Source organism: Daucus carota, chromosome 3, assembly GCF_001625215.2.
Source record: "Daucus carota subsp. sativus chromosome 3, DH1 v3.0, whole genome shotgun sequence".
In the NCBI taxonomy this organism is placed as follows: Eukaryota; Viridiplantae; Streptophyta; class Magnoliopsida; order Apiales; family Apiaceae; genus Daucus; species Daucus carota.
Window position 1 is genome coordinate 45,035,468 of NC_030383.2, and position 21,066 is coordinate 45,056,533.

The 21,066-nt window shown below is 37.1% G+C and overlaps 2 protein-coding genes and 1 pseudogene across 2 annotated transcripts; all 3 read left to right on the forward strand.

Annotated features, from left to right (window-relative positions):
* The first annotated feature begins 697 nt into the window (after positions 1-697).
* On the forward strand, positions 698-2,967 carry LOC108214087 (triacylglycerol lipase OBL1). Its single transcript, XM_017385876.2, has 5 exons — positions 698-1,130; positions 1,230-1,423; positions 1,699-1,732; positions 1,821-2,434; positions 2,544-2,967. The coding sequence occupies exons 1-5, from the start codon at positions 818-820 to the stop codon at positions 2,796-2,798; spliced, it is 1,410 nt and encodes a 469-aa protein (XP_017241365.1). The 5' UTR covers positions 698-817; the 3' UTR covers positions 2,799-2,967.
* Positions 2,968-3,712: 745 nt separating this feature from the next.
* LOC108213611 (triacylglycerol lipase OBL1) lies at positions 3,713-6,053 on the forward strand. Its single transcript, XM_017385420.2, has 5 exons — positions 3,713-4,051; positions 4,188-4,375; positions 4,476-4,509; positions 4,613-5,319; positions 5,709-6,053. The coding sequence occupies exons 1-5, from the start codon at positions 3,727-3,729 to the stop codon at positions 5,952-5,954; spliced, it is 1,500 nt and encodes a 499-aa protein (XP_017240909.1). The 5' UTR covers positions 3,713-3,726; the 3' UTR covers positions 5,955-6,053.
* Positions 6,054-9,278: 3,225 nt separating this feature from the next.
* The window catches only part of LOC108213723 (uncharacterized), a 44,836-nt pseudogene continuing 33,048 nt past the window's right edge, over positions 9,279-21,066 (forward strand).

Genomic DNA, 21,066 nt, shown 5'->3' on the forward strand with positions numbered 1-21,066 from the left:
ATACTATATACTGCAAGTGTATAATGAAGATTCCTTCTCTCTTTCTTTAATTATAAACATGTGGAAAATATCTTACAGATAGAAATGACAACTCTTGCCGCAGGATACCTAAACAAACCACTATTAAGCAACGTCCTTGTACAGTTTAATATGGACAGATAAATAAAACTATGAGTTTCAGTTTCACAAGATAACAACAACGTACGCTGCATTCAATAACTGTGAACGGTAGTCAGAGATAAAGAAGAATGAAGAAAGCAAGATAATCATCACCACATTTTGACAACTTCGAACTCTAGTTAACTAGTCTCTTCCCCGAAAGTATGAGAATTCGTTTAATTTGGAGGTTATTCAAACCTAAAAATACTTGAATTCATTATTTAGTTTCCTATTCAGTTATCTTATTTAGCTCAATAACAAACCGTTAATATCAAGGGGTAACTAATTATTGTAAGACAAAATTATTAACGTAGTCAATTTACCATGCATGCATTGTAAATCAAAACGGAGTAAATAATGTGACTAATCCACATGGTTGAATCCTATTTTTTCCTGGTTGACCCTAATAAAACGCGTGGGGTGAAGCCTAGAACTCAGAAATCGTCTAATTTTTGTGGCTAAGCCCCCGGGATTAATAATTAATCTTCCGATTAAATAAAACTAAATTAATCTCGTGTCGTATTACTATATATAGACACGAATGTCTCGTGTTCATCATACATTCATCATATCATTCTTAGTTACATTTCACAATTATAAATTTGTTATATAATATTCTTACGTACATTCTGCATTTGTGATATATTCGCTACTTGTAATGGCTCGGAGTTGCAGCAAGGAGTTCGCCAGTAATTATATGCTACTAAATTCAGAAAACTTAGGTTTTATTGATCTGTTTTACATAATATTTTCCAAGGACTTAAAGGACAGAAAATTCATAGACTGTTCTGAAGGAAGTGGAGAAGAAAGCTCAAGTCATAGATGGATCATATTTGCTTCCATCGTTGCTCAGAAATTACTATTCTTATTAGCCAAACCCTTGGCACGGTTCGGGTCTGGGGTGGAGTATTGGCTCAACTTATTTTCTAGCAATGGCGGCTTTCTTGGCCTGGTTAAAAATTTCTTACGAGGTTGTTTGCTTTCTTTGTTCACTTGTATGTAAATTTGTATATATTACTAAGAGTGCGCAGCGATCTAATCTAACTGCAATGAGTTGTTGCTCTGTGCAGGGAAAGTTGTAGAGCCTAATAAAGAATCAGTGAGTTTCCTCTCAATTCTTGGATATACGGACAAGCGGGTGGATCTAGACAAAAACATGAAACCCGGAGATTGGAGATACTTGAGTGCACTTTCAATTATGGCTGCCAAAGTTTCTTATGAGAATAAAGCAAACATTGAGACAGTTGTTAGAGATCATTGGAAGGTATATATATAGTCTAAACAGAATCTTAACTTTTGATAAAACGTTTAAGCATCTATAGTCATCGTATTGAGCACGATCGGATAGTCATCGTATTGATTTTGTGAATTAAATATCCTGAGAAGATACCATTCATCTTTTCCCGGTGTTATACTACGTATAATCTTTAAATTTATCGGTTCGAAATGTTAATTCTATGAATTGTAGTGCTTCGATAATTTTAAAAATTCAGCAACTAAATCAATAACCTAAATATACTGTGTATTCAATTTGTGCAGATGGAACTTTTGGGCTCGTTTAACTTCTGGAATGGTAAGTTTAATATTTATTCTTGCTCACACTTTACTATTAGAAGATTAATTGTAGAAACTAAATTTGATATAGAAGGTGAATTTTGCAGATTATCAAGAAAAAGCAACCACACAAGCTTTCGTATGCCGTGATACACGTGCCGAAGAAGAACTCATTGTGGTATCTTTCAGAGGTACCGAGGTATTTGATGCAGATTCTTGGTCATCCGACGTTGATCTCTCGTGGTATGAGCTTCGTTGCGGCGTGGGAAAGGTTCATGGGGGCTTCTTGAAAGCTTTAGGCTTACAGAAGAGTCTAGGTTTCCCGAAAGAAATTGAACAAGTAGATGACAGACCAGTTGCTTATTATTTCATCAGGAACATGCTTAGAGAACTCCTTGCAGCAAACAAGAACGCAAAGTTCATCGTTACGGGCCACAGCTTAGGAGGAGCATTAGCCATTCTGTTTCCGGCCGTTTTAGCTTTCCACAAGGAGGATTTGTTGCTTGAGAGATTGCAGGGGATTTATACATTCGGGCAACCGAGAGTCGGAGACGCGAAATTCGGGGAGTTCATGGAAGAGCAATTGAAGAATTACAGTATTCGGTATATAAGAACTGTTTACTGCAATGATATTGTGCCGAGGCTTCCTTTTGATGACAACAGTTTTATGTTCAAGCACTTTGGAGAGTGCCTCTACTTTAACAGTTTTTATCAAGGACAGGTAATCATCTTATAAATTTCACTAAAATTACACTCACACATCATGCACAACTTCATAATTGTATAGTATATACAATAGAAGTCTAACTATGAGCTTGTGGTTGATAAAGATTGTCGCAGAGGAGCCGAACAAGAATTACTTTTCGCTTTTGGATGCGATTCCAAAGAGGGTAAATGCAATTTGGGAACTTGCAAGAGGCTTTATCATTCCATACACAAGGGGAGCTGATTACAAGGAAGGGGCTCTTCTTCGAGTGATAAGATTGATAGGAGTTTTGGTGCCGGGTATATCAGCTCATTTTCCCCAGAATTATGTGAGTGCTTCCCGGTTGGTATCATCTGGTGTATTGCCAACTCGTGACTAGCTAGGCTAATCTGTGTATTCAATTCTTTTGTATACTCTATGTGCTTGTGAAGATTTGATGTATCTTATCATTCGACTACACTGAATTTTTTAAATTTGTAAATATAAATGAATTCTCTTCCATTTCCTCAATTCCATCAACAATGGAATATATGAGATGATTTTATTAATTTGTGTCTTAGTTACATATAAAAAAATTATGTTAATTAGTAGCTTTACAAAATTAGCAGAATTAGCTTTACAAAAACAGAAGGTAATAGCAATAGTTAAGTCTGTGTAATTAATACTGGTGATTAAAGGTTTGAATACTAATAATAATAGCGTAGAAAAAGAAAGAAAAAGCTCGGGTGTGAGTTCTCATAGACATCAGCCATCAAAACTTTTGGAAGTTTAACGTACCCTGGTTGACATGCACGTGAAACACAGTTGTTAAAAGAATATAAACACAATCAACGCAAGAGACTTCTTTGTTGGAATAAAGAAACCTCTCCGTGCCTAGTTGCTTTGCTTATCAGCTCAGAATAAATTTATTACGCCTAATGATCATCAGTTGCCTGTATTAGCATGAGCAGAAATGCATTACATGCCCATACGGTAAAGCTTTACCACTGTAAGAAAAAACACAACTAAAACTCAAAATGTTTATATTATCAGCGTTGCCTACACATTGGTGTACACTGTGATCAAACAAATCTCAGTAAATTTCCAAAATTATATATCAGATTTCAGCTAGAATAGCAATATAAATACTTTTCTTGTCTCAATTGCTTTTGCTTGACTAAAAAGATTTCCATGCAGTTGAATATGTACTTTGCCTATTTGAACCAACAATCCAAATATTATTATTATTCCTACATAAAGTTTATAAATACAGAAGATAGAAGACTGCACTTTGTCATTCATCAGTTTACCACCTATATATATACAACATGGAGCCGAACACTACAACAAAAGGGAAAGGGAAATATTTTAAAGTTGACATAAATGAAGCAAGCGTCTTAGATATCTTCAGCATTTATTTTTCTAAGAAAATAGTAAGAGGCACAAGGGAGCGTAATATCATAAGCTTCCACCCCAATGTCAATAAGAAGATCCTTGAGCGTCCAGGAATCCTTTCTGCTTCTGTGCTGGTGCAGCTGTGCTTTAAACTCATTGAACAACTCTTTTCAGGAGTTGGCAGCAGATTTGAGGATTTGATCAACATTATGTTCAATGATAACATCTTTACACAGCTCTTGATAAACAAATTACAAGGTTAATTAATTCTATCTATACATATGTCTCTTGTTTTTTCTATTTTTGTATGTGTGCTTCTCCTGTTCCCTTTCTTAATTAAGTATATACACTTACTACTCCAACAGGTAACTAAATCCTCTTAATATATATTTAGGGAAATTACCGGTGCTAGATAAAGAATCGGAAAGCTACGTGTCTGCTATTGGATGTCTTGACAAACGAGTCGATTTAGACATCAACCCTGATAATAGCAAGTATTTTCCATTGCTATCAGCATTGGCCTCAAAGGTAGTTTATGAAAACAAAAATTTTGTCAAGGCAGCTGTCGAAGGTCAATGGAAGGTAGATGAATTGCTTGATTCCTTAATTACTTGTCTCTGATAAGTATAAATTTGAAGGAAATGTGTTGGTATATATTAACCATATTTTCTTGTTTATGAAGATGGAGTTATTGGGCTCATATGATTTTTACAATGGTGAGAACTGAGAACCAACTGCATATATGCAATTTATTAATTACTATTTGCATAATTGTATGTAATTACTATTGATAGTTATATTGTTTTTTAATATTAACAGATGATCATGGGTCAAACACTACCCAAGCCATGATATTTCATGACAAACATGCGAACCCCGACAGGATAATAGTGGCTTTTAGAGGCACTGAGCCCTTTGATGCAAATGCATGGTGTACTGACTTTGATATCTCCTGGCTTAGCTTCCCCGAGTTTGGCAAAATCCACTATGGTTTCATGAAAGCTCTGGGCTTGCAGGAGGGCGACTCCTGGCCACAACATATCGACAACGACGATAATCCACACTGTCAGTCCATGATAGAAAAGCTGTCAAGCTTATGTTGCGGCAAGGACGAGCAGCCCTTGCCAGAAATTGTCCAAGCCAAGGAAGGCCAAAACTTATATGCTTATTACACAATAAGAAAAGTGCTTAGGAAAATGTTGAACAAGAACACCAAGACCAAATTCATAGTCACTGGCCACAGTCTTGGTGGAGCATTAGCGGTTCTATTCCCAGCAGTGTTGGCATTCCACAATGAAGATTCGATACTGGAGAAGTTAGAGGCTGTATATACTTTTGGACAACCCCGGGTGGGAAATTCTTCTTTCGGGCGCTACATGAAGAAGAAATTTAAGGAGTTTGGCGTCACGTACAACAGATATGTCTACAATAATGATATTGTGCCCAGGGTTCCTCTTGATAACTCTGTGTTGATGTTCAGGCACTTTGGTAACTGCTTCCTTTATGACAGCCATTATTTTTATAAGGTGAGACAATTATATTAATTATTAACATGCAAGTCTTCTTTTCCTTTTTTGATTTTGTTGCAAGTTTTTACTTCATTTCTACTGATCATGAAATATATATACTCCGTCCGGCCCGGTGAATTCTTTACATTGGGGCTGGGCCCGGTAATCTTGTATGTGGAGCTAAGCGATACAGTTAGAGTGCTGATTCATTCCTTCTTAAAATTCTATCTCAACAGTTCAGCTGGATATATCTAGGTAGAATTATAACATGTTTTGGAATGATGTCACGTAACTCACAAAGTAGCTCAATTCAGATTATTCAGATATTTTATTCAATCAGATTTGTCAAATGACCCCTAAGTCAAGATGTGTACTGATCATAACTGTTTGAATTCTTAATGACGCAGGAAATTACAGGACACCTGCACGAACATTACTTCATGCGGTTGCTGTTTACATATATGAAAATGTCATGGGATGCGTTTCGGAAGATGGCGGAAGGCTTGAGGAGGCCCAAGAGGGAAAGTTTGCCTCTGCTGGTGATCAGGTTCGCCGCAATCTGGTTCCCGTGGTCTGCTTTTGTTGATCATAATCCTCAAGATTACATTAATTCAGTAAGATTCGGGCGAGTGCGGCCCGGTGAAGAAAACTAACACCGTAACACAGACAGCAGACCGATTCTACTCCCCGATCACCATGTGTATCTGAATAAACAAATAACACAATCAAATAAAACGGAAAGATTGGAAATATATATATATGTAATTTGTACTTCTCTTAGTCTGGAAGAATTTTAATGATCTGCAGTACTCGTACGAACTAATTTTAAAGACGAATGCATACTTTTTTATTAATAAGAAAGTCACGTAAGTACGTCGTCTTCTTTTGGCTGAATAAGAAAATGTAGATACCATTACAAAAATTATCATCTTTAGTTAACACTTTGATTATAGTATTTCATAATCTAAATAGAAAATATTAATTAATAATCTTTAATATAAATTTGAAGTACCTTATGATCGATATCATAATCGTGATTATATATATTATGAGGGTGAGGTTCAAATCAGAACTCATATTAAATTAGAACTTAGAACTCATATAAAATCATTAGATTAATGTTAAATCAATGGTGATGATCAAATACTGCATTAAATATTAGTTATTTAATATCTTTTTTAGTTGACTCTAGGTAATTAATGAATGCATTAAATGCAATAATTATATGTATTAAAATTTAATTATTACCTTCTAATCAAATTGCTTGTTAAATGCAATGTTCTGCAGCAGTATGACGTAGTAAATTTTATTTTTCTACAAAAATATTGCATTATAAAATCATTTTCTATTATATTAATACATGTTCAGCAGCAGTATGATGTAGTAATTTGCATTTTCCTATAAAAATAATGCATTGTAAAATCAGTTTCGATTATATTAATATATGTTCCGCAGCAGTATACGTAGTAATTTGTATTTTCCTACAATTTATAAAATCATTTTCTATTATATTAATATATGTTTCGCAGCAGTATGACGTAGTTATTTGTATTTTTCTACAAAAACATTGCATTGTAAACTCATTTTCTAATTATATTAATATATGTTCCGCAGCAGTATGAAGTAGTAATTTGTATTTAACATCTTTATACAAATCAACTGCAGCAGTACAAGCCTACAAGTTATATGGTTGAATTATATAATTTTAGAAAGTTTACATTAATCATGAATTAAATTATTGTCATTTAATGAAGGTTCTAAGGTTCTAAAATTAAGAGGTTCTATGTGGAACCTGATCTTATATTTTATTTTGATATAAGTAAAATATGGTACCACTACAAGTGAACATAGAAGCAGCAAGCTTTGGTGATATCTTCCGCATTTATTTTTCCAAAAACAAAATAGTAAAAGCAAGGGTATGTATACTTCCAGCAGGATGTCAATGCGAGAATCCTTGAGTGTATACGAATTCTTTGTGCTTTTGTGATAGTGTGAACTCCCTGCAAAAATCTTGTTAGGATTTTACCGCAGATTTGAGGATTCGGTCGACATTATGTTCGATGAAAATATCTTCACACTAATCTTGATAAACAAATTACACGATTAATTCTGTCTTTACACAAATCTTCATTTTTCGTCCTAGATTTAGAGACTAGGAGACCTTGAAATAATAATGACTTATAATTTTAGTGGCTTCAAGTATAGTGTTAGCTTAGGGTTAATTATTTAGTTCCTCATTCAAGTGGGCTTAATTGTTGGTCGCGCAACACCCGTCAACTCTGCATTAGTATGACATTGTCCGCTCTAGGCCGTGCTCAAACCAGTACGGATTTATTTTCAGATTTCTCCCAAAAGGCCTCATACTAGTAGAGTTCTTTGAATGCTTATATTCAAGACAAATCTTCTTTATCTCAATCCAAGAACCACCAATCTTGTGAAGTATACTATTTTTTGGATCTTATTAGTAAATATACTAAATTCTCTAAATTTTGCAAATTTACTATCTTTTATGTAACATATAATCAATTAAATTGTCAAAATACTACCTTAACATTTTCATTTCTTTATTACTAATCTCTCCTCTCACTCTTCTCTCTCTCTCTCTCTCTCTCTCTCTCTCTCTCTCTCTCTCTCTCTCTCTCTCTCTCTCTCTCTCTCTCTCTCTCTCTCTCTCTCTCTCTCTCTCTCTCTCTCTCTCTCTCTCTCTCTCTCTCTCTCTAAATCTCTTCGCAACTCAACCCCTCACTTTGTTTTTCCAATTTTCTACCTCCAACCGCCGCCGCCAAGCGGTGAGACTGCAACCACAAACGGCGCGTACCCACACAATCATTGTACATGCATATCTTGCATTAATCCTCGTGTTTCCTCCCCTCTCTTCTCTACTTCGTCAAACCATCACCCTCCATCGATCCAGTCAATCCGTCGCTGACGAGGGGGTACGGCTCTCCACCGATCACCTCTATCAATTCTTCCTCACTCCCTTTGTGCAACTTCGTGCACTAATGCGAGACGGAAGTGGGAGTATGAACAGAAGATGAGGCTGAATATGAGCACGGAAGGTTTGTTTTGTTTGAGATCTTGGTATGGGCATTTCAAACTGTAATTCAAGTGTACCATATGAAGAGAAAACTCTCAATGCAGAAATAAGTTAGGCTTGATTCTAATTGATTTTGTGGTTGCTTTTAGTTGATTTTGTGGTTATTTTTTATATTAGTACCAGCCCCGTAAGAGTATACATTTTAATCATCTGTAATTACTTGCAACTTAGTATGCAAATAAATATAATTTTCAACCGATTTTTTTTACAAAATTGTATTTATGGTTGCATATATAATTGCTAGCAGTTGCAGATATGGTTGCATATGCAACCACCGTATTTCTGCATATATTTTCAGGAACATAATATTTTTACAATTTATTTTAAAAAGTGATAGTATTTTTATAAAAATACTTTTAAACTTGGTTGTTTATGAAAAAAGCCCTAGAATTTATATCATATAAAAGGTTAACATCCAAATTTTATATCTCACATGTTAAATAATTAAATAATGGGTATCTTGTATTTACAAATATTTTATTAAAAACGGGAGGTAGGAAATATAAAGGCTGAGCTGAGAGGAACGGCGCGTGAAAGAGGGGAGGTATTAGATGGAGAGAAAGAGCGCGGGAGAGAGATTGTTGCGCTTCTAGGTATTCATATTAAATTTACATCTTCATTAATCGACGGTCAGTTCATGTTGATTTTATCTAATTATTCTTTTTTCAAATCAATCACATATTATCTTGCGTGTATATTTCCTAGTAGCATATGATGAAAGGAGTTGTGTGTGAGAACGAGGTGTGTATTGTGTGCATGCTTTGAGTGTGAGGAGAGAAAGAGTTGTTGTGAGATTTTGAGAGCTAGTTGTCACGGGTAGAACTCATTTCTACATTTTTATTCTCTCCCCGTTTCCGTCTTCTTGATTTCATCGGCAATTATGTCGAACAGAAAGCTCGTTGTGAGTGCCTTGTCTGTAATTATAATCTTGATCATTTGTTCTGTTCATTTTGCGGTGAATTTGTAATTTATTTGTTGAGGTTCTATTTGATTAGGTTTTGGGTATTCCGTGGGAAATAGAAACTGATGGGTTGCGAGATTATATGGCCAGATTCGGGGAATTGGCGGACTGTACCGTTATGAAGGTTTTGGTTTCCGCTTGTATTAGTGTTTTGTATTTCTGATTGTTAAAGTTGATGTGTTACACTAGCTGAGTGTTTCATGATTTTATTTGATTAGTAATTTGTTTGCTGTTATTATAGTCTCACTAATAATTCCTTGACGCCCTAAATGGTCTGAACAAGGAAATATTGAAATTACTTGCTAAAATTTGTAGTATATGTTGGAAGAGAACAAGGAACGTGAGATATATCTCATGTAACTTTCTTCATATTGTTAATAAAACAGTCGTGTTTTGATCTGGATATGGACAATCTTTTGATATCTTTTATATATGCACAATCTTTTCGAATCATTTTGACTTGAAAACACACATACACATGCAATCTCAGGGAAGTTACCTGAGATTAGGGGTGTTCGCGGTGCGGGCGGTGCGGTTTTTTCTTAAAACCGCGAACCAACCCGCACATGCGGTTTGAGGAAATTCGTAAACCGCAACCGCACCGCGTAATATCAAAACCGCGTAAACCACACCACAAAATTGCGGTGCGGTGTGGTGCGGTTCATGCGGTTTACGTGGTTTATACATTAAAAAAATTATACTATTGAATGACAATATAAATATAATTTTGTAAAGCATAATGTAACATAAATGTAATTACGATAACTCAACACAACAAAGGACAGGAAACAATACGTAAGTATAATACAGGAATCTACAGGTTGGAGATTCGATACGAACAGACAAAGACAATCAAGATATCTGAGACAAGCATCCGTCCACTGAAAGAAGTTCATTAACATGTTCAAGCCTCAGTGAAGAATAAAGTTCAATGTGTCTGCTATCAAGACTGCCTGAAGATCAAGTATCAAAGACCAGAAGATTCCAGTATATTTAATTTGATTATTTATAATCAAATTTATCGAAGCAACACCTAACCCGGAATGACTGATCAAGTACATTATCAAGCAAAGGATTCAAAGAATTATTTCTGTTCGAGTCGTTCGTGAACCAGACCAGTGCACAGGACGTCAGGACATACGAAAGTATTCAGTGGATTCGATCAACGGATTAATTGATCAAGTCAATCGAGCTGCTCCAGGATATATTGCCAAAGGAACTTTTTAATTAGATATATATATATTTATATGTATTAATTGTGAATTATTTGGATTTAAATAATTCAAGTAATTAATTTAACACAATTAATTATATATATATATATGTATATATTTAATTTGTGCAAAATGGAATGACTCGAAGATTTCTCTAAGTCTATGCTTATGTTACCACTGGTGGAGCGCAGCCTTTGACCAAGTCAAAGGTTGCGACCCCAAAGCTTGTTCCAAGGCGCAACTTTGGTTTTTCTGTCTAAGTACTCATCAGTATACATACAGTGGAGGGAATGGCGCATCGTTTGACTCCAAGTCAAAGCGCCAACTTTGACTTGGGTCACTCTCTTCAGAAACGGCTAAGTCATGCATACAGTGGAAGGGCAACACTGAAGAAGCGCAACATTTGACCCGGTCAAATGTTGCGCCTCTACACTTAATCCCCTTGGCGCAAGTTGTGTTTCCTGAAGATTTTCTCCAAGTACAAATCACAGTGGATTGTTGAGGCGCCATGTTTGACCCTCATGAAGCGCAACGTTTGACCATATACATATATATGTATATTCACTTCTCAAGCGCAAGTTTGTGATGTATATATATATATGTATATACAAATTGCCACTTTCACTACTGTAAGGAGTTAGTTTTATTTTTATAAAACGAATCCGTCCAGGACGAACTCAAGTCGTCCAGGACGAACTCGTTAACCATGGTTAGTTATTGGAAAGCCTATAAATAGAGCTTTGTGTTTTCATTTGAAAACAACTACACACTTTGTAAGTGCACACACTATACACATTCTCGAGAGTCAAATTAGAAGATCGTATTTATCGAGAGTTTGTAATAGAGTGATTGTAGTCTCTGCAGCCGACACTTGTGTTGGAATTTGTAGCACCCGAGGATTATTTCTAATACAAGAATATTCCCCGACTTGCTGGAGTTATTTATTTACGATTGATTTAACATGGACTAAAACAAAGATTATCCGCAATTAAATTAAATCGAAGAAATTGGTACGACGTATTCAACCCCCCCTTCTACGTCTGATTGGACCTAACAATTGGTATCAGAGCTTAGCTGATCGATATACAGATCTGAGATCCGTAACCAATCTGAAAAGCTAGTTGTCCGTACAATCGTAATTTTATCTGATAACAATATCGACACACAAGTTAGGAATCAAAGTACCTCCATTTGACAAGGATGACTACAACAACTGGAAGATGAAGATGTTGTTGTACATCAGAGTTGCTAATCCCATGTTCATTGGGATTCTGGAAAATGGTCCATTTGTGCCTATGAAGATTATTCCTGAATCTGTTGAAAATGGTGTTCGTATTCCACAGAAGTCTGTTCCCAAAGAGAAAAGTGAATACACTGACACTGATAAGGAATATGTTGCACATGATCATAATCTGCAACTCATAATTGTTGAATCAATGACCAAGACAATGACACATCTGATACTAAGTCTGAAAACTTCAAAGCAGATGTGGGACACTATTGAGGCATTGATGGAGGGATCTGAAGAAGTCAGGGAAAACAGATACGATATGCTAATTGCCAGATATGAAGCATTTCAGGCAATACCTGGAGAGAACATTTCTCAAATCTATGAGAGGTTCATGCTGTTGTTGAATGAACTCACCCTGCATGGAAAGACTTATCCACAGAAAGAGATTAACAGAAAGTTCTCATTTGTGATGCCACCCCATCTAGTTGTAAAGACAGAGACCATCCGGGAAAGAAGCGACTTCAGAACTATGACTTTGGAAAAGCTGTTTGGAAAACTGAAGACGTTTGAGATGGAACTTGAACAGAGAAAGATCATATATGGTGGTGGATCAACAGAATCCAAGAGTATGGCCTTACAGAAGACCACTGCACTTATTGCTGATCAACCATACTTTGGTTATCAACAATTAGTTGAATATGGTATCAATGATCACACTGTTGCTCAGAGTGATTGTTCATCCATCAAATCTGACCATCCTTCTACCAATACTGAGATTGTGGAAGCTGAAATTGATGAAGTTTCTGGAGAACCGGAGGATGAGTTCTACACTCAGGAAGAGCTGGAGCAGCTGGAAGATAAGTCAATGGCTTATATGGCTGCAAGGTTCAAGCATATCAAGTTCAGGAAGAACCCCCGGTACAAGAAAGCTTCAGGAAACAAGTTTCAGGGTAAAGGAGGATACTCAGGTTCAGGGTCAAAGAGTACTGGCAGTTTCAAACCAAACATGTATGACAAGAGCAAGGTCAGATGCTACAACTGCAATGACTTAGGGCACTTTGCAACAGAGTGCAGGAAACCCAAAGCAGCTCCTGTCAGAAGCAACTCATATGATAAGAAGAATTCTTATGAGGATCTGAAGAAAGAGAATGAGAAGCTAAAAGCTAAGTTGGAAGCAATGGTGGCCAAGCACAAAGGAAGGGCTTACATTGCTGAGGGAAAAAGCTGGGATGACACAGATTCTGATGATGAACCTGTCCAGAGCAATTATGCATTTGCATTAATGGCTGACACTGTCGAGGAATCTCCATCTCAGGTATCTCCTGAAATTTCTGTTGATGACATGACTACTGCTGATTATAAAAAGACTATAAATGAACTAGGTCAAGAGATGTATAACTTGCACACTAGTTTATTAGCTTCAGAATCAGATAACTGTAGTCTTTCTCTAAAGATAGCTAAACTTGAAGAAAGAATAGATGAATTAGCTTTAGAGAAACTCATGAACACTAACCTTAAAGACAGAATTGAATATCTAGAGAATAAGGAGAAGTGTAGTGCAGAAATTGAGGAGTCCCTTAGGTCTCAGATTGCTGACCTAGAAACTAAGCTTAGGGCCTATCAGAATTCTGCTTTTCTACAGAAAGAGATCTTGGATAGTCAAAGGGTTGATAAGAAGGTTGCTATTGGCCTTGACTATAGTTCTTTAGAAAGAGCTAAAAGAAAGAAGAGAAAAGAGAATGAAGGCATATTTGTTTCAGCAGGAACTGAGAATGCTCCTGAAGGAACAAATGTACCTAAAATTCTGAAGAACACCAAGACCCCTATCTTTAGAATGGCACAAACAGAACCTCTGATAGAAGAAGACCTTGTCATCAAGGAAGAGTTGAAAAATGAGGAAGTTGTTAAGCCTCAAGTAAAACAGGAATCACAAGATGTACCTTCTAATTCCCATGTCAGAGATGACTCAGATAAAACTGGATTAGGAAGTACTAGTTCCAACAAAAAGAAGAACAACAGGAATGGCAAGTTAGATCCTAAGAACACCAATTCTAGGAATTCTAATGCTAGAAAGGTTTGTAATAATTGCAATTCTACTAATCATCTTACTCATGCATGTAAAGTGATTAAAGTAGATAATTCTGTTTCTAACATGCCTAATACTGTTAACATGAATGCTGTTCATTTGCCATGTGGTAGAGTAGGTTGCATGCTATGTGCTATGAATATGATGTCTGCATGCTTTACCATGTTGAATGCATCTTTTTCTGCACCATCTACCATGAATATGAATATGTCTGCACCTTCTGTTGCCCCTGTGGCAAAGACTGCTAGTCCTTCTAAGAAGAAGGAAACTCCCAACTCCAAGTCTAAAAGCACTTCTGCTAAGACTAAAAAGGAGAAGAGTCCAGTCACCCCTGAACAAGCACATGTTAAACCAGTTTCTGTTGATAATCCTGTTTCTACTAAATCACCTGGACCCAAGAACGTCTGGGTACCAAAGAAAGTTTAATCCATTTGTGAATGCAGGGCACAGGAAGGAAAAGTAAAGTTGTGTGGGTTCTTGATAGTGGTTGTTCAAGACACATGACTGGAGAAAAGTCCCTGCTCACAGATGTGGTGATGAGAACCGGCCCAATTGTAATCTTTGGAGATGACAGCAAAGGTTTTACAACGGGATATGGTAAGCTGAAAGTTGGAAATGTCATCATTGAAGATATCTCTCTGGTGGAAGGACTCAAGCACAACTTACTGAGTATCAGTCAGTTCTGTGACAAAGGATACGACGTAATCTTTCAGAAGGAAGTTTGCTTAATCCAGAACCGGAAGAACAAGGATCTTACCCTCCGTGGTGTAAGAAAATCAAGTTTGTTTATAGCCGACATAGACTCAGCAAGTAAGGGGGAGGTCAAGTGTTTCTACACCAAGGCCTCTGCTGATGATAGTTGGTTATGGCATCGGAAGCTCTCACACTTGAACTTTAAGACTATGAACTCTTTAGTCAAAAGGGAACTTGTGAGAGGATTGCCACAGAAAGAATTCTGTCAAGAAGGACTCTGTGATGCATGTGAAAAAGGGAAGTCAAAGAAAGCATCACACAGGAGCAAAGGCATGACTGATATTGGTTCACCCCTTCAACTGATTCATATGGATCTGTTTGGACCAGTCAACATTCCTTCTATATCAAGGAAAAGATATGCTCTTGTGATCGTCGATGACTACTCAAAATACACATGGGTATTATTCTTACATTCAAAGGATGAAGCAGCACTCGTCATCATTGATCATATCAAGAAGATTGAAAAGGAAGCAGATCTGCCAGTAAGGGCAATCAGATCAGATAATGGAACAGAATTTCGTAATGCTGTTCTTAATGACTTCTGTACTGATAAGGGCATCTCTAGTCAGTATTCAGCTCCAAGGACTCCACAACAAAATGGTGTCGTAGAAAGGAAGAACAGAACCTTGATTGAAGCAGCAAGGACTATGATTAGTCAATCAAGACTTCCAATCTATTTCTGGGCTGAAGCTGTAAGCACTGCTTGCTACACTCAAAATCGTACCCTGATCAACAAGGATTTGGATAAGACTCCTTATGAAGTAATGGCCAACAGAAAACCATCACTGAGTTACTTTCATGTGTTTGGTGCAAAATGCTTTGTGTTAAAAGAAGAGCATTTGGGAAAGTTTGATGCCAAAGCTGAAGAAGGCATATTTCTGGGTTATTCTTTGGAGTCTAAGGCCTACAGGGTTTATCTGATCAATGACGATAAGCTGATTGAAAGCATCAATGTAAGATTTGATGATACCAAGCTCCCAAGTCTCCAAAAAGAAAATAAATCTGATTCTCTGGAGTTTGAGAATTTAAAAGACATCTATTTAGGAGAAGATCAACCTGAAGCTGATATAAGGGAACCTAATTCAAATGAAGGAAATGCTGATCCTGAACCATCTGGAGGAAGTATTGGCAACAATACAAATGATCATCATGGTCACAGTGGTCAAAGCGGAGGATCATCAAATAGAATCTACATCAGCTCAGGGGGAGTAAGTCAAAGTGGATCCACTAGTCACCACACTCAACACAACTATGATTTTGGTGAATCATCAAGATTGAATCTGCCAAGACAAAGGGTATGGAGTAGAGACCATCCTGTTGAACAAATCATTGGTGATCCAGACACAGGAGTGCAGACTAGAAGAGCAACTCAGAATGAATGCAACTTTGCTGGATTCTTGTCTCAGATAGAACCAAAGAAAGTTGAAGAGGCTCTAAGTGATCCAGATTGGGTATCTGCAATGCAGGAAGAACTCAATCAATTCGAAAGGCAGAAAGTTTGGAAGCTGGTGCCCAGACCTAAAGGAAAATCTATAGTTGGCACTAGATGGGTTTTTAGAAACAAACTGGATGAAGATGGTATTGTTACGAGGAATAAGGCAAGACTGGTTGCAAAGGGTTATTCACAAGAAGAAGGAATTGATTATGATGAAACCTATGCTCCAGTTGCTAGGCTTGAAGCAATCAGGATGTTCTTAGCATTTGCTGCACACTCCAACTTCAAAGTATATCAGATGGATGTGAAAAGTGCATTCCTGAATGGTGATCTGGAAGAGGAAGTCTATGTTGAACAACCCCCTGGGTTTGAAGACAAAGAATTTGAAGACTTCGTATACTTTCTCTTCAAAGCACTCTATGGCCTGAAGCAAGCCCCTCGAACCTGGTATGACACTCTTTCCAAGTTCTTACTTGAAAATGGTTTCACCAGAGGTATCATCGATAAAACTCTTTTCCATAAAAAGCATAAGGATGATATAATTCTTGTATAAGTATATGTCGATGACATTATATTTGGTTCTACTAATGATCTTTTGTGCGAGAGATTTGCTAAGTTAATGCAGAGCAAGTATGAGATGAGCATAATGGGAGAATTGTCCTTCTTCCTAGGACTTCAAGTTATTCAGAAGCCTGACGGTATTTTTATCTGCCAATCTAAATACATCAAGGATCTTCTGAAGAAATATGGAATGGAAGAAGCATCTCCTGCCAAAACCCCTATGCCAACTGCTGTCAAACTTGATCAGGACAAATCTGGTAAGTCAGTTGACATCACGAAGTATCGAGGTATGATTGGCTCTCTCTTATACTTAACTGCTAGTAGACCAGATATCATGTTCGCAACTTGTTTATGTGCTAGATTCCAGGCTGATCCTAAAGAGTCACATCTTATAGCTGTTAAGCGTATTTTTAGGTATCTTAAGGGAACCCCCAATCTAGGGATTTGGTACCCTAAAGATACAGGTTTTAATCTGATTGGCTATACAGATTCTGACTTTGCAGGATGTAAGATTGATAGGAAAAGTACTTCAGGAAGCTGTCAGTTTCTTGGACGAAGGTTGGTGTCATGGTATAGCAAGAAGCAACACTCCGTGTCTACGTCTACAGCGGAAGCTGAATACATAGCTGCTGGAAGTTGCTGTGCTCAAATCTTGTGGATGAGGAATCAACTACAAGATTATGGACTCATGTTGAATAAAATTCCGATTCTGTGTGATAACACGAGTGCCATTGCCATTGCCAACAATCCTGTTCAACACTCCAGGACAAAGCATATTGATATCAGGTATCATTTCCTTCGCGAGCATGTCATGAATGGAACAGTAGAGTTACACTTCGTACCTACTGATCAACAAATTGCAGACATCTTTACTAAACCACTAGACGAATCCACTTTCTCTAGACTGGTTGGTGAACTTGGGATGTTAAATATGTCTAATTAATTAGACAAGAAATAACTGCAATTTGTTCGTAAGTTCACAAGTTTTAAAATATACATATTTTCAGGACTTGTGAATTTACAAAGTGCATCCAGTATTCTACATAACTTTCTGATAATTAGTTTTAATTATTTGCCATGAATTATATGATTTGCATGATTCTATGTGATTATGTGATTAATTGCTAAGTGGTAGATATTTAGAATTAATTTTCTTGAATTATTTAAGTGCTTATATTCAATTAATGAATATTAGTGTTTATTTAATTCATATTTTAATTAATGGATTTGAAGCAATTCAAATAATTTTAAGTTGTCCATTAATTAAATCTTAATTAAAATAATTGCAGCATAATTAATGAAATATTGTTTGACTAAATTAATTTAGTTAAACTTTATTTGATTTAATTGTGATTTTCTCCTAATCAAATTATTAGATAATTTTGACTTAATCAAAATCTATTTAATAAAATGATAGGTGGGTGTTTGCTTTTGGATTTTTTGTTTGTTTGTTGTTGTTCGAATTCTTCAAAGGCAACACTGTGAGAAGCGCAACTTTTGACCAAAGTCAAACGTTGCGCCACTCCTCTCATCACTGTATACACTGTATACCTTATGGACTTAGTTTTCTAAGTCAAGTATGCTGAAATATATTTGGAGCGCCAACTTTGACCGAAAGTCAAAGTTTGCGCCTCGGGTCATTTGTTTTAACACACCTTGGCGTATTTTTTTTTTTCTCTAAGTCCAAACTTCCGCCTCATACAGTGTATGTATGAGGGGCATTTTAGACATTCCATTAGTCGCGCCATTTACCCGTTCCATCTCTACAGCATGAGGGGCAACTTGGTAATTAACCAAGTTGCGCCCTCCTCTTACTGGAGTATATATGTATGACTTGTGTAAATCTCTTTTTCTTTATCAGCCATATATACACAAATACACACACAGTCGAAGCACTCTCCAACTGCCATTAGAACTCACGTACTCGAGATTCTTGTCTCTCAAATACACCGGCCAAATCTTGTCCATTTTGTGTTTTGAGACCTGTTTTGAGATCCCCTCACCGAGAGCTTTGGTTTCATACCAAAACTTTAACGATCCGTCGTTATTTTTCGTGAGGGCTTTTCGAAACTTTTGAACTTCTTGACCAGTTTTGAACGTGATCTAAGGGTCGAAAATTTGCACAACCGATACCATAATTCTTAGAATTTCAAGGAGTACAACATACTTGAATTTCATCGAAATCTGAAATTCTTGAAATTAGGGTTTTACGGAGCGTTATTATTCAATTATTTTCGTGACATAAGTTGAAATTTGTTCGTTATTATTCGTGAAACGAAATTTATAATCATTTTTAATTATAATTAAAAATGGCTGCAAATTTTGAGATTCCAAAAACAAATTTCACTATTGTTGAAAATAATAATTTAATTACGCAAGCGAATTATCGACGCTGGGTTCGATATATGTCTGAATTCTCGTATGCTAGATTTGCCATGACAGAATCTGTTTATCTTAACAAATCTCTTCTACGAGATTTCTTGTCTTCTATTTCTGTTGTGAATGCAGGACAGGTACTTGGTATTACTTGTCAAATTCAGGGACGAACATTGTCAATTACTGAGAACACCCTGAACACTGCTCTGCAACTTCCAACAGAGAACTTTGAAGCTGTTCCAGACAGGGCTGAAAGAGTAAATTTTTTCTTTGCTATTCACTGCCAAAGGGAGAATGGTGATCTTCCCGGAAAGATGTATGTCAAGCACTTACCTCGAGAATGGAATTTCTTCTTTAATTCCATTTCTCATGTATTTGCACCAAAAACTGGAGGGTTCCATGGGATTACCACCTTCAACCAAGAAATTGGAATTGCAATAGCTCAGAACACAAGAATCAATCCGGGGCATCTGATAATGGGAGCTTTTCAGGACTCTCTAAGAAAGAACAGAAATGTACTTCTCTACCCTCGGTTCTTTCAGATTGTTCTGAATCAAATGCTGACTCCTGCTGAGCGAGCTGTCTATCCAAATATAGACAATGTTATATGCTCTTTCATGACCACAAGGGTAATATCTATGCTGGAGAATCATCAGAACTACACCAACAATGAGGATGTGGTTCTTCCGGAGGCAATGCAAGAATTTTTAAACAACCAAAATTTGCCTCCACCACATATTCAGAATGTTGCTGATCCAGTGGTTCCTGAAGAGGAGGTTCCTGAAAGACAAACTGAGCAAGTCCCTGAGTCACCTAGTCAAGCCAATGCTCCTGAGGCTCAAACTTCTCAAATTCAAGAAGAGGTGATAGTGGAAGATGCACAAACATCCTCTGACAACAATGCTCAATCTGATGGAGAGGATTCATTACAGGATAATTCCACTGACTCTGAGGATGAAGTGAATACTCCTGTTCAAGTCACTGTAGCTGCACCTTCTGATGATGCAATGGTGGATATTGATGAACTCTTCACCAACACTTACAATCCACTGCTACAGTCAGGTATTCATTCTGATTCTGACAATCTTTCCTTTAGTGCACCTGAATGGGTTCAGAATCTTCTGGATTCCAATCAGCTTTCACCACCTATCACAAGTGCCAATGAATTTGAAATCCCACAAGTTCATAACCAAGGCACTACCTCACAAACAACTGAAGCAGAAACTACTCTACCCCTCAGCCAACCACTTACTATTCCTGAGAGCGAGGGAGAAAGTGCCTTAAGTGCACCACATAAGGAGATTGTTTCTGAAACTGCAGCTCTATCTCCTAGTCAGGAAAGGAGAATAGAACCTGAGACAATTGCAGATATGTCTATTTCTTCACCACCTCAGCCAAATGATACTCCAATGCACAGTGAGGTTGCACACACAGTTGAAGAATTGACGGTTGCTAACACTTTGTCGTCCATGTCAGGGATAGACACTGTTGTTTCTGATCCTATTCAGGGTCAAATGCCTTCACAGGCTTCTGGGGGAAACTTGGATGAATTGCCACATTCTACATCCTTGTCTACCCCCCTGGGAGGAACATTCCAGATCCTTCAAAGGACTCTTCACCTCTCGAAGGTGAACGGCAATCTGTTTCTGAGCCCTTCATATCAGGAAGTGTGCCAGTTATAGAGGACTTGTCACAAAGTCTTTCGCCGTCAAAGGCAGTTGTGGGAAACCAGGGTGCTTCGCCAATTCAAGGATCACATCCTTCAAACCCTGTGTCTACCCACCCTGAGATTCCAACTCAGGATCCATCTAAGGACTCACTACCTTCGAGTAGTTGGCAACTTGTTTCTTATGACTCAGATTCATCTGACGAGGAAACTGAGGACGAAGGCTCACGAACCTTCATTGCACCTTCTGTGACCTCTCTAGAAGAGGCTAAGAAGATTTCTTCTGCAGGTACATCTAAGGATGCTGGAATATCTTTGAGTGAGAGGGAAACACCAACAGAACTTGCTATACAGAAACCCTCTGACCCACTGAGTGTTCTAGCTT

Excerpts from the sequence above, each read along its gene's own strand:
- LOC108214087 (XM_017385876.2), top strand. The coding sequence starts at position 818 with ATGGCTCGGAGTTGCAGCAAGGAGTTCGCCAGTAATTATATGCTACTA. Across the intron at positions 1,131-1,229 it reads GGTTAAAAATTTCTTACGAG|GGAAAGTTGTAGAGCCTAAT; the intron begins GTTGTTTGCTTT and ends TGCTCTGTGCAG. Across the intron at positions 2,435-2,543 it reads ACAGTTTTTATCAAGGACAG|ATTGTCGCAGAGGAGCCGAA; the intron begins GTAATCATCTTA and ends TGGTTGATAAAG.
- LOC108213611 (XM_017385420.2), top strand. The coding sequence starts at position 3,727 with ATGGAGCCGAACACTACAACAAAAGGGAAAGGGAAATATTTTAAAGTT. Across the intron at positions 4,052-4,187 it reads CTTGATAAACAAATTACAAG|GGAAATTACCGGTGCTAGAT; the intron begins GTTAATTAATTC and ends ATATATATTTAG. Across the intron at positions 4,376-4,475 it reads CTGTCGAAGGTCAATGGAAG|ATGGAGTTATTGGGCTCATA; the intron begins GTAGATGAATTG and ends TTGTTTATGAAG.